Source organism: Colletotrichum spaethianum (genome assembly GCF_022836535.1).
Source record: "Colletotrichum spaethianum MAFF 239500 DNA, contig49, whole genome shotgun sequence".
In the NCBI taxonomy this organism is placed as follows: domain Eukaryota; kingdom Fungi; phylum Ascomycota; class Sordariomycetes; order Glomerellales; family Glomerellaceae; genus Colletotrichum; species Colletotrichum spaethianum.
Genome location: NW_026054819.1, coordinates 13577 through 26795, shown reverse-complemented (window position 1 = coordinate 26795; position 13219 = coordinate 13577). Strand labels below are relative to the sequence as shown.

The 13219-nt window shown below is 53.2% G+C and overlaps 5 protein-coding genes across 5 annotated transcripts; 3 read left to right on the top strand and 2 right to left on the bottom strand.

The window, feature by feature from the left end:
* Positions 1-156: 156 nt before the first annotated feature.
* Positions 157-567, bottom strand: ColSpa_11644 (glyoxalase domain-containing protein RDO1; the record flags this gene model as incomplete). The annotated part of the gene is made up of 1 exon (XM_049277856.1): positions 157-567. The coding sequence occupies one exon, from the start codon at positions 565-567 to the stop codon at positions 157-159; it is 411 nt and encodes a 136-aa protein (XP_049133813.1).
* Positions 568-4516: 3949 nt separating this feature from the next.
* On the top strand, positions 4517-5128 carry ColSpa_11643 (uncharacterized protein; the record flags this gene model as incomplete). Its single annotated transcript, XM_049277855.1, has 1 exon — positions 4517-5128. One exon carries the CDS (start codon positions 4517-4519, stop codon positions 5126-5128), a length of 612 nt encoding a protein of 203 aa, XP_049133812.1.
* Positions 5129-7445: 2317 nt separating this feature from the next.
* On the top strand, positions 7446-9181 carry ColSpa_11642 (proline-specific permease; the record flags this gene model as incomplete). Its single annotated transcript, XM_049277854.1, has 2 exons — positions 7446-7633; positions 7702-9181. 2 exons carry the CDS (start codon positions 7446-7448, stop codon positions 9179-9181), a joined length of 1668 nt encoding a protein of 555 aa, XP_049133811.1.
* Positions 9182-9378: 197 nt separating this feature from the next.
* ColSpa_11641 (uncharacterized protein) lies at positions 9379-9798 on the bottom strand (the record flags this gene model as incomplete). The annotated part of the gene is made up of 1 exon (XM_049277853.1): positions 9379-9798. One exon carries the CDS (start codon positions 9796-9798, stop codon positions 9379-9381), a length of 420 nt encoding a protein of 139 aa, XP_049133810.1.
* Positions 9799-11613: 1815 nt separating this feature from the next.
* ColSpa_11640 (E3 ubiquitin-protein ligase UHRF1) lies at positions 11614-12741 on the top strand (the record flags this gene model as incomplete). Its single annotated transcript, XM_049277852.1, has 1 exon — positions 11614-12741. The coding sequence occupies one exon, from the start codon at positions 11614-11616 to the stop codon at positions 12739-12741; it is 1128 nt and encodes a 375-aa protein (XP_049133809.1).
* Positions 12742-13219: the final 478 nt, after the last annotated feature.

Here is a 13219-nt window from a genome sequence, read left to right as displayed (position 1 = left end):
AGCTGCACAAAGTTGCAGAGGAAAAACCTCATGTGCCTAGAAACCTGGCTGCCTCGCTCAAGTCCTCAAGACTTGTAATGAGACAATCTAAAACGATCAAGGTCAGTACTTATATGGACGAGCTTCTGAACTGATTTCAATTTTATATAAAGAGACTCACTCAATCAAGTTTCCATCAGGATCTCTGACATAAACACTCTGGATAGGACCTCGAGCACCGGTCCGTGCGACCACCTTCTCGCCTTCGAGGACCTGGACCCCGTCTCCTTGGAATCCCTTGATGAGCTCTTCAAGGTTTGTCCCGTCTTCCACCAAGAAGCAAAGATCCGCTGTGCCGGGTAGCGCGGTCTTGGCCTTGGGCTCGAATTCCTTGCCCTGCTGGTGCAGGTTGATCTTGTGCGGGCCGAATTTCAGGGCATGTCTCTGTACCGATGGGTCCAAGGGCGACGTGAAAGTTTCCGCCTTCATGCCGAGGTATTTAGTGTACCACTGAACGGTCTTGGGAACACTTGCGCAAGTGAGCACAAGGTGATCCAACGTCTTGACGACGGCTCGGGCTGCGGTCATCGTGTCGAACTTCAAGTATAACAGATCTGGCGCTTCAATTGAACTAAAGACAGCGCAATGGAAGGAGTAGTCGGCAAATTCGCTTTGATAATTCTTTCGAATATGTGCTTGGTGGGGGGAAAGTTGGTTGGCTTTTGAGGAGTTACACGAACGTCATTGGCGCCGTACGGAGTAGACCGTGCCGAACTCCCGAACATTCGGCTTTCATATTCGGTGCCGAATCCAATTCGCCGGGCTTCCCCGTTCGAGGCTTGCCGCAATTAGCAATGCACTTCGTTTTCCATCTTGAGTAACTCAACCACCCTGCTTCCCACGCAACCCCGCATACCACGCAGCCCAACAACGCGTCACCATAAAACCTACTCCTCTTTTCTAACTATCACAACATCTTCTATTCTACCCCAAACAACGCCATTTTTTGAGGATATCTTTTTTACTATAAGATGAAGCAGTATAGTGAACATGAGCTGCAGCGGGCACTTTGGGATATTGCTGACGGGCTTAGTATCCGCGGGGCAGGTCGCAAATGGGGCATCCCAGAGGCGACTGTACGACAACGTCTCCATGGTACCCAGTCTAGAAATACTGCCTTTGGTAGACTGCAGCGGTTATCTCAGAACCAGGAAGGTCTACTTGCTGAGTGGATATCTAAGCAGGCTGCCCTAGGCTCTGCGTTTTGCCATCAGCAAGTCAAAGGGCTGGCTGAGCGCATGCTGGGCGATGGGCAGCGACCACTTGGGAGGAAGTGGATGCAGCGATTTCTTCGCAGAAACCCATCTATCAGAACCCAGCGATGCAGGGCAATTGACGCTAGGCGAATTAATGGGGCAACTGCTGACATTATCCAGGAATGGTTTCATCGCCTTGATCTGCCAGCAATCCTGCCCATCAAGCCAGCTAATAGATGGAACATGGATGAGACTGGTATCCTCGAGGGCAAAGGAAGCAATGGGCTAGTACTAGGATCGTCAGAGACCAAGTATATCCAGAAAAAACAGCCTGGATCGCGGGCATGGGTATCTCTGATCGAGTGCGTCTCTGCCAGAGGACGCGCACTTCCGCCTCTTGTTATGTATAAGGGCAAGTCAGTCCAGCAACAGTGGTTTCCTCTAGATCTTCAACCCTATGCTAGCTGGAAATTCACAGCAACAGAGAACGGCTGGACAACTGATCAGAATGCCCTAGAATGGCTAGAAAAGGTCTTTATCCCTCAGACTGTCCCAGAGGACCCTTCAGATACTAGACTACTAGTTCTAGACGCCCATCATAGCCATACAACAACAGACTTTCTGTGGCGATGCTTCCGGAACCACATACACCTCCTGTTTCTGCCGCCGCACACATCACACGTCCTCCAGCCTCTAGATCAGTCAGTATTCCGACCTCTTAAGGCAGCCTATAGGAAGTATCTAGGGTACCTAGATATACAAAGCGATTCAACTGTAACAGGCAAGAGGAACTTTATAGACTGTTATAGAAGGGCACGTCTAGACGCCTTGACTATCCAGGTTATTAAAAGCGGCTGGAAACACACTGGGTTATGGCCAGTTGATGTAGCGCAACCTCTATCTAGCCCTTTCGTGTCTAAGGCATCAGCCAGCCAGCCAGCCAGACAGCTAGACGGCCAGACAGCTGGGCAGTCAGGAAGTCAGCAGTGGGATGGAGCTGTATCTATAGTCCCATGGTCAACCCCGCGTAAGTCTGCTGATCTTCAGCGTCAGCTGCACCTATTCAACCAGCTTACGCAAGATACCCGAGAAATCTACACCCAACGCCACCTATTTAGAAAGGTCCAAAAAGGCTGGGACCAACAGGCCTATAGACTGACAGTCCTAGAGCGTCAGGCCCAGGCATTCCAGGCCCAGACGGATAGTCAGCAACAAGGCAGGAGAAAAAGGGTCCAGACGGACCCTAACACGACGTTCGCTAATATCGAGGATATCCGACGGGCGCAAATTGCTGCTGGCGAAGCAGAGAGTAGCACAAGTGAATCCAGTGGATCTGAATTATCTAGTGAAGCAGAAAGTTGCATCTGGGTAGGTGGTAGGGATGAGGAATAATGGATGTTGTTGATGGGTATGGTGATATTGATGGGGGTTTGGGGCTGCGTGGTATGCGGGGTTGCGTGGGAAGCAGGGTGGTTGAGTTAACTTGGATCTGTGGGATTCAATGTCTCTGACACAGGTTCATGGCGGCCAGTTCATGAAACTGGAAGAAGAGATCACCTTTCTGCAGATAATTACTCTGTGTGCAGTCGCCGTGGTTCTACCAACTTTGGGCATAATTAATCGACCTCATACTTGATTGTTAGTCATATCATCGCAATGAACGATATGCATTGCTGGCCAATTTGACTACCAGTCTGGTTTTCAACTGTCGTTTTTCGTCATTAAAATTGACTGACTCTCTTCGCCTATGAATGACAATTGAACGACCATTTAAAGCCAGAAATCAGGCTTTTGGTTGGTCGGCATGACAACTTTTTGAGGCAGGCCAATCTGCCAGTCGTGGGCTAAATCCCCCTCCACTGCCCCTGAATCTCCAACCCACCATTGCAAATGTCGTATGCGTTGTTAACCAGACTCACTGTTTCCCATGTATTCCCACACTGCGCTTTTGATTCTCAAAAGAAATCGGGCTTAGCAACATAGACTCCTCCGTAGTCACGGAAGCGAATGCTATTTTATACCCTAGATAACTTGGCCAATGAAGAATTTGTTCTAGGACATGGTAATCGCCATTAGAATGGATCATACTGTGACTTTTGCATGATCAACAAATAACTTCAGGTCGTCCGACCAGAACTGTCACGCGAATCAGGTCCCGATTGGCTTACCAGCCGCAGTAACGTTTGTCGAATCCCAACACCCATTCACTCAATACTTGGACATCCTTGCACTAGGGGGTCGAGGATGGAATCTCTGGGGTTGAGGGAAAATACCTCAAGCCTCATGGGGGACGAAATCGACTTCGTACGTGGGATTGGAGATCTCATTGGCCTCTCGCTAGCTGCTGTACGTCTCCAAGTAGGGATGCTTCGTTCTGCATAGAGATGCATGCCACTACGCCCGCATCACGGAGGGGGCACACAATTGAGCGTTGTAGTATGATTAAAAGAGCATTCATACGTATATCGGCAGGAGGGTCCCAGTTGGAATCGAAAATTCTATCAAAAAGTGCAACGATTACAATGTTCAAGGCGAGATGCCCCCTAAAATAAAATATATAGTAAAAATAGGAATTAAAGAAAGAAAAGACGACTAGTCGAGAGCTGAAAGGAAAGCTTGGTGTTGACTGGGTAACTACTACCAAATCATGTCCACAGCCTGCTGCTAGGTTGTGTGATCAACACCGCCGAAGTCTAGCTGTAGTTGTATGTAACGCGACTAGCTGTAAGACGGGCAGGCACTCTAATTAAGATAGTAGGAAGCCCGTCGCCTACTTCAGCCCTGTTCCTCGAATCAGCCCTGCGGTTCTTGGATCGGGGCATGGGGCCGCGGGGGTACTCGACTCCGTGATTACTTGTAGCCTAGGAGCTGAACCCTAGAATAAGCAATTGTTTGATCCCAGACCCCGGTTTGCCACGCAACCGTCCCATCCTCCAACTTCACCCAACCATTGAGGCAGAGTATATGAGATCGTGGGCAGGTTTTTGCTGCAGGAACATAAGGCGCCGCTGATGTGTGGTACACTTGTGATACCGTCGATTGGACGCCACACTGAAGGTTTGTTGCCAAGATTCATCTCCACCCAATATGCGAGCTGAACTTCATTATCACGGAGCAGTAGCAGAAAGCCCAACGCCGCAGCCTTGCCTCGTGTGCAATGTACTTAAAGGCGGTGTTTTCACGGTTGAGACGAGAGAGACGGCTGGGTCAACGCATCAGCTGAGTAGCAATCAACAAATCTTCACTCTCGTTTCGGCACGGTCGCTTTCTTCATCGCCATCATGCTTAAGAAGCTTCTCGTTCTGGCCCTTTCGGCGTCGGCCCTCGCCGCCGATGCCGTCCCCGTTTTCAACAAGCGTCAGGCGGTCCCGATCCCGTGCAGCGAGTCCAGTCGCAAGGCATGCGGCGACGGCTGCATTCCCCTGACTTACACATGCTGTCCGGACCAGCAGGGAGGATGCCCCTTGAGCTCAACATGCTGGCTCGGCACGGATGGCGCGTACGGTTGCTGCCCCATCGGTCGGCGCTGCACCGGCCCGGGCGGAGTTGACACACAGCCCGGCAGCACAGTGAGCTCCACCATCTTCTTTACCGAGTCGGTGCCGGACGAGGAGAGTTCCACAACCTTCTTCGTCTCGACGTCCACATCGGTAATCACTTTTACCTCAGAGGAGAGCACTTCAACAGAGACTCGCTTCGTGCCGGAGCCGACCACCTCCTCATCCTTTCCTGCAGCCACCAACACCCATATGACGACATTTGTAGCGCCTACGGCTACGGCGAGCAACACATCTACAAGAGCGCCTCCGGTGACGTTTAACGGCGCAAATAGCCGGAGCGGATCGCTCTTCCAAGCCGCGGCAGCCGGTATTATGGCGCTTTTAGTGATTTAAGATGGATCAGAGGACAGTATGAGGATTGATTCTTATAAAAGAGAGCCGCTGGAAGCTTCTGTCGGAGCATCAAAGTTGGGGAAAGGAAGATGAGACAAGGTGTGGAACGTAGTCCAGAGCTGTGCACGTCGGAGGGGTAGTTTGCGTAGTCAAAACGTAATGAAAATGAAGTCTACCGGCTTGTTCCTAACCTACCCCAGTATTCGCAGCTCGAAAGATCCGCAGGTGAGGTGATTTGGCCTGAACGCGCCTCGTGCTTGCTGCCAGAATCTGGGGTTCCTGACCCGTCTCCAAGCGGCATGCTACGTCGTGGGCAAGGCGTAACATATCGATGTGTAGGGCGCGGACGACATGTGGAAAGTCTGGTCGGGGTTCGCCCCGTCGTTATCTTACGCGTGACGCAGGGCTGACACCAAGACTAAGACGTCTGAGTCAAGTCTGGTCTTGAGATATGTCGTACAAGATGATAGGATCGAACAGCCACAAAGCTAACTAGTCTTTGTATGCGGGATCGGGATCGGGATGAACCACCGACAATGCGCTAGTGTAGAAGAGTTGGCTTCGGAGGAGGATTCCGCCTCCCTGGCCGGCGTGCCTCGCTCGATGCGGGGGGACGGCAAGCTTGACCTTCTACCGGTCCGCCGTGCGCAAGGTTACCAAACAACGGGGAAAGATGCATCTGAAGATGTGCCGTATCAGAACCCCTTCCACCCCCCGGTCACATCTGATAAGCTTCACAGTCTCCTTGTTTTGAGGAAATGAAAAGCTGACTTGGCTACGCGACAGCAGGTTTCTGGCCGTTGCATTCCGCCTAGTATCCAACTGTGGCGGCACAGTCAGATGTCGCCCGTGCCGTCGAGCTCCGTTTGTGAAAAGTGGGTGCCTGGCATTACGTGCTCCTCAGACGATTCTTATCGAGAGCGCGGCTCGGCACGGAGCACTCATCGCGGACACGCGACGTACACCTGATGTGGCGGTTGCCGCGATTTAGGCCGTGTTCAGATGTGAGCATCGGTGTTTAGAGACATCGTTCGGACCAAGTCCCCCACGGCCAATCGAACAACAGACAGGCTTCCCCAGGACCGAGAGCCCAGGCCGAGGGTAACAGGTCGAAAATTGCGCGATTTGATGTGTGCTCGTGCCGCCAAGAATCAAGGGACTCTGGAGAAGACGATGAAAAATTTACGTGATAGTTCGGCGCTGGAGCGGGTACCGTCGATGTTGTTCCCCCGCCCACTGGCGCTCATCTGAGATTTATGCCCCGCATTTCGGCTGACAAAGCCACGTGATATGGGGAAGTGCTGCAACTTAGGTAAGCTGTTTATTCGCTAGGCCAAAGGTACGTATCCATGATTCTATCCCCCTACCTCCAATTTTTCTCAATGTACACTACACCATCTTATTTCGGCGAGGCAGCACAATTTCTCGGTCAGGCATGCACATAGTTTATGCGCGCACTCTGAAGGCGCCGAGAAAGCCCGCCCGTTTCTGCGTTTCTTCACGGCCCATGCCACGCAGCAGCCTCTGGGCATCCCTCGTCTTATCACGACGGATTGCCCGAATGTGTGGCCGAGTGTGGATGCCGTGGAGCTCGGCGCCCACTCAAGCAGGACCGCCAAGTAGATAAGCCTTCCGTCCGAGTCTCTACCCCATGGGTTCGGTGGCTTGCCATGAAAACGTTACGATACAGAAACACTGATGGGCTGCTCAATTACCGCAACAGGCTTAGCCTTTCCCCATGACCAGGAGAGCTACCTAGGTATGCCCGCCCTTGCTAGGTACACCAGTCAGTGCCGGGCCTGTACGGTAGCCTCCAAGCCTCCAGCAAGGGTACAGTCGCAGAGTGACAGAGTACCATCAATACGTCACGTCGGCCGCACCCAACTCTTTCTCGCAGGAGGTTGAAGGCAAACGAAGTACGGATGCGCGTTCCGTTGCTCTGGAGGCCTTGGAGCCAAGGTCCAACTGCAGCCTCCCGCCTTTGCGAAAGATGGGAAGCTTTCGCCAATGCCTTGTCGCCCAGACTCCATATTATTACAGCCCTCCCCCCTCGGTCTGAGCTTGGCCCTTTGTTTGTGTAGACTCTCTCTCTGCGTTCTAGAATTGATTGTATCCGTGGTTGCGCCGGGGACGCCCACCGACGAGCCTTTACTTTTTTGCGCCGCGACTATAGACAAAAATAAGTGCCCGTCGGTACTAATATACTGTCGAGCCCGCCCGCCCACAACTTGGTTCCTCTCTACCTTTCCCTTTTTTTTTTTCCCGTCCATTCCTGAAAGTCGAGCCGAGGAGTTGATCTCACCTGAACGCCGCGACTATGGACAAAGACTACAGAGGCGGCGGTCCTTTGACCGACGTCGAGTCGAAGCACGCCGGCGAGACCTACCCCCGCGATGTGAACTTTGCGACCCTCAGCAGCGACCCGAACGACCTGGTCAACCAGCATGATCAGCTGCAGCGAGGCCTCAAGAGCCGACACATTCAATTCCTGGCTCTGGGTGGCGCGTGAGTGTCTCTCCTTGCTGTTGTTCTCAATTGGCCCGGTTTGAACGGCGACTAACACACCGTTGCAGCATCGGAACCGGTCTCTTCGTCGGCTCGGGCAGTATCCTCTCGACAGTCGGCCCTGCGCCGCTCTTCATGGGCTACCTGTCCATGATGATGGTCGTATGGAACATTATGAACAACCTCGGCGAGATGGCCACCTACCTTCCGCTCAAGGGCATCTCGATCCCCTACTTTGTCGAACGTTTCGTCGAGCCCAGTCTGGCCTTCGCCGCCGGCTGGAACTACTGGTACGCCTACGCCATGCTTGTCGGCGCCGAGGCCTCGGCCGGCGCAATCCTCCTCGACTACTGGCAGACGCCCGTGCACCCGGCCGTCTGGATCACCATCATCCTGCTCGTCACCCTCGCCCTAAACATCTTCGCTGTCGAGATCTTTGGTGAGGCCGAGTTCTGGTTCGCGAGTATCAAGCTTATTACCATTCTTGGTCTCATCCTGGTGAGCTTGGTCATTATCCTTGGCGGCGCACCCGACGAAGGTCGCATCGGATTCCTTTACTGGTATGACCCCGGAGCAATCAAGCCATACCTAGTCGGTGGGAATACTGGTAGATTCCTGGCCTACTGGACGGGATTCGTCCGTGCCGGTTTCGCCTTCATCACCTCCCCCGAGCTCATCGCCCTTGCCGCCGGTGAGACCGTTGCTCCCCGCCGCAACATTCCCAAGGCCGCTCGCCGCTTTGTCTGGCGTCTGGCCATCTTCTATGGCCTCGGCTCCCTCATGATCGGCGCCATCACCCCATCCGACGATTCGAGACTCCTCAACCCCAACTCCAACGCCGCCTCCTCACCCTGGGTCATCGGTATCCAGCGCGCTGGAATTGGCGGCCTGAACCACGTCATCAATGCCGCGATCCTGACCAGCGCTTGGTCGGCCGGCAATGCCTTCCTTTACTCGGGCAGCCGTATCCTGTATAGTCTGGCGCTCAACAAGCAGGCCCCTCACTTCTTCACCAAGACGACCAAGCGCGGTGTCCCCTACACGGCGGTCCTCGGCACCTGGTCCATCGCCCTGCTCTCCTACCTCACCATTAGTAGCGGCACCTCGACCGTCTTCACGTGGTTCATGAACATCAGCACCATCTCCGGCTTCATCGCCTGGATCGTCGTCATGATCACCTACCTCCGCTTCCGCAAGGCCATGATCTACCACAACATGATGCACCGCCTGCCCTTCCGCACGCCCCTGCAGCCCTACTTCACCTGGTTCATCCTCGGTCTCCTCGTCATCCTGACCCTCACCAACGGCTTCCAGGTCTTCTTCCCCGGCGAGTGGAGCGTCTCGGACTTCCTGGCCGCCTACATCACGCTGCCCATCTTTTTCGTGCTGTACATCGGACACAAGATCTGGTTCCGCACGCCGCTCGCGCGCAATGTTGCGGATGTGGACGTCACGACTGGCGTCGCCGAAATGGAGGCAATGGCGGAGCTCGACGAGGAGCCGATCCCGAAGAACATGCTGCAAAAGGTGTGGTTCTGGATTGCTTAGGCTCGTTGCGGGAAGAGACATGGGAAGAAACGGTGGTTGGATATACGATTCAAACATCTAAATATTGGAAGAACATTTTCGCGTACAATCATTACCAAGTCATCGTTCGCGTGAAACTCAGAGTGACCTTCTTTCGTTAAGCTCATGTGCCGCCGGTTGCCCAGCGATTGTTCATCGTGCCTGCAGATGTCAATTTGTCAGCGAGGTGGCCTCTCGGGTTGAATTTCGTGATACTCGCCTGCTCTCCTGGTCGTAGTCTCGATGACTTGGCCCTGCTCGTTGACGTGATACGTCTTGCCCTCGTGGCTTGGCAGCGCCTCAACAGCCTTGACGACAGGCGGCTTGAGCAGGTTCTTGAGCTTTCCCAAGCGGGACTTTGGGTCCGTAGGCGTTTTGGCTCGGGGCATCTCCTTCACAACCCGCGTCGAGACGTAATGGAAGTCATCTGCCGGAGTTGGCTGAGGGTCAGTGCCACGGAGGGGCCGGGAGGAGCTGCCGTCGGCGTTGCGTATGAGCGGGTGGAGTGAGTTGGTGTCGGAGCCGACGAGAGTGTCTTGGCTGAAGACGGAGGGGTTATAGTTCTTGTTGGCCCCTTCGGACCCTTGGCTGGTGCTCATGATGTTTGGTTTTTCAGGCTTGCTGGTGAGGTGTATACAGACTATCCAGAGCCCTTGACCTTGACCAAGAGGCAGCGACTCAGCATAAGTAAAGTTGCTCGAGGAAGAGGGAAGGGCCTGTTTGATATACTCAAGACAATAATGCGTAGCTGCCTAGGGTTTTCCTTTGCGAGGCGTTTTTCGGAGATTTCAACTGACGACCATGAGCTCATGTGACTCCAACAGCTAATAGGAATGTTCAGACAAGCTCGCTTGCGGGAGAGCAGTAAAAGTCTCCGTCGCCCATGGATCATGTTCAGTGGTGGACGCAACTAACCGAAGCAAGCCTCCGGGCCAAGCATGTCAGCAACTGCACTTTTCATTCGCGCTGTCAGTTGAGGATGCCGCTTCCCTTTGTAGTCGGGCGACTCGGCGTTCGATACTTTGCAAAAGTTGGTGCGGCGCAGCAACCATAGAAGGTGTCAGGTGGCATTCAATCGTCTGGTGCTCGCTGCGAGACTTTAGAGAGCCTGTGGCTGTTTTTGGTACGTGGTATGGTCTGATTGACTTTGGCTCCCGTCACGACGACCATTGGACACAGCTCGGTTTCAACACAGTAAACAACGATTACATTCTTCTTCTACTGTTGCAGCGCATCAAACCTGCCGCAACCTGTGCAAATGGAGGGACTGAAGGGAAGCAAGTGATCGTCGATCACACCAAGGACTTTGACAAACGGAGATGCGATCTTAACTTGGGATCAAGAGCAGTCTCGGTCTTCGACTGCTTGCAGTAATCGTTTATTTCCTTCCGCAATGATTACTTCGTCTCCCAACTCATCAAAGTGATACCAGCACGTCATTTAGCAACTACAACGTAAACTTCATCATCAATCTCAATAATCTGAGGTCGAGATATAAGCCCGCGGCACTGTGCACAACAGAAAGGCGACTAATGTCTCCAGACGGTCGTGATATGACAGACTGCACTGCGTACCTACATGTCTATGCAGAAGTGTGTTAATCCACTGAAACACTTATTTTCTTACGGATACAAAGCCGCGAAACTTGGTGAGCTAAACAACACAAACAAAAGATAACAGGCGTATTACGAGACCCTGTGATTTTCTATGAAACATATCCGGAGAATCGATTACAGGTCTGAGGGTGAGGAAAGATGTCTCCCAGAAGCGTCAAACATTCGATCTTGGGCTTTTTTCATGTCGATTCTGCTGGACTGATTTCAACCCAACTTCTCCCCACTAAAGTTGAAGCCATGTCTACCATCGTCAACATAGATTTGTGAGATAAAAGAAACATTGCCACGCACCGTCATTCTACTATCATGGACGCGGTGAAATGGGAATACTCAATCATGACAGATTTGACCGATCTGAGTCTTGTACGACCCAAGTACTCTTGCCCCGGCCTGGGCTGTTTTGTTTCGAAACTTCCGGAGGTCATCAGCCCTGGCGGCCCCACACCACGGGCCGAGTCCGAGAATTCACAACCACCAGTCTCCGGCTCCGTCTTATCACCAGGCCGAACAACACGGAGGTTGCCTATTGGGCCTCCTCACGACTAAGCCGGGTGCCTCGCGGCCTGGCCTTTTTCTTTCTCTTAGCCAACCTACTTCTTACTTTTCTTGTTTTTCCCTTTTTCTTTTCCTTCTTCAACCTTCAACAACCCGTCAAAGGGGTTTTTTTTCCCCCTCCCCAAGCCTGCCAATTCACAGAAACATTTCACACCTCTGTTCATCACTGTAAGTGTCCTTGTCTCTTGAGTATTCGTTGTTGAGGCTGACGAGACGACGAGGCTGGAAGATAGAAAAACAAACATGGCCTCCTCCAGCAACTCTGGTGTTGCGTCCGGCGGGGGCATCGCACCTCGTCAGCCCTGGGGTTCGTCCCCGACGGATTACTTCAATCTCGTCAAGACGCAGGTGCTGATGCCCCTGGGCCGTTTCTCTGCGGCGTCTGTCTCCGAGAAAGATACCAAAGTCGTCGAGAAGCTTCAGGAGTTGGCGATATTCCTGGATTACGTCAAGAGATGCCAGGCTGCCTATCCGACTGCTGCCCCCCGCGAGCTATTCGATGCCAAATATCCTCTCAAGTCATGCCTGACGATGATCTACAACCCGAGCCCGTCCTCCAAGAAGCAGTACGTTCAAGAGCGAACCAAGACTCGCGCCAAGACGCTTCACGAGTGGGCCGATAGACTCAAAAATACCGAGCGCGTCGCCGCTCGAGAGGCGGCACTGGCTGCGGCCGAGGAAAAGACTACAAGGCCCACCACCAACGACTCGAACGGTCTGACCATCCCTCCACCCCGCAACCATCCCATCTGGGGACGCAACGGACTTATGCACGGTCTCGCCCTTCGCCCCGGTGATCGATTCATCACGGCTCTCAACCCCGTCTACGCGAATGAAAAGCGTCCCGCCAATGTTCGTGGCAACAACGGCAGTCAGGTCGGCGACTGGTTCCCCTCGCAGCTCTCTGCCCTCTTCCACGGCGCTCACGGTCATTCGAACGCCGGTATTTACTACCAGGGCAAGGACGGTGCTTTCTCTGTGATCGTCGCCGGTACATACAAGGACCTCGACGTCGATTCGGGCGATGTCATTCTCTATTCCGGCTCCAACGCCCGCGAGAGCAATGATATGGAGAACATTCTCCCTAGCACTGAGGCGACCAAGGCGTTGGCCATCAACTGGGTCTCTGGCGCTCCCGTCCGCGTTCTCCGAAAGGCGCACAAGGACTCCAAGTGGGCTCCCTCGTACGGCTACCGGTACGATGGCCTTTACGAGGTCACCTCCAAGGAGTTCGCCCACAACGACAAGAACGGCATGTTCGAGCAGTTCCGTCTCGAGCGCCTTCCGGATCAGACTCCGCTCGAGGATTTGAAGAACATCCCAAGCGCGCAGCAAGTCCGCGATCTCCGCAAGTCCAAGGACCGCTACTAGAGCCGAAGCCGAACGATCACGGCCACGTATACTCAGCGACAGACGCCGAATATTACCTCAGTCGAATTGAGTTTGCTATTGGAACAGGAACAGAAGTCTCGACATTGAGGGAGAGAGAGAGGGACAGAAGACATTTAAGTTTGAGGCTGCATACAGAAAGCACGGAGGAAGTGGGGTGTATGGGCGGAGGGATGATTTCTACATTGAGGACGATGATTGCGAACCAGGCGAGGCCTAACGAAGGTATTATTTGACCTCCTATTGCCGAAGGATCAGGTGGAAAGTCATAAAAGTGTGTTGCGCGTTGTCCTCCATCCGAAACGAAGAAGGACAATACTTTATGAAAAGGATGCTTGCAGACTCGGGTCCTGGAAGGTTGATCAACCCCAGAACACAAGTCTACCGATGAGGTGTCATCAGAGGCTATGAGTACGACAATAGGCTTTATTACAGAGAACAGAAACATTAAGCCTCATCA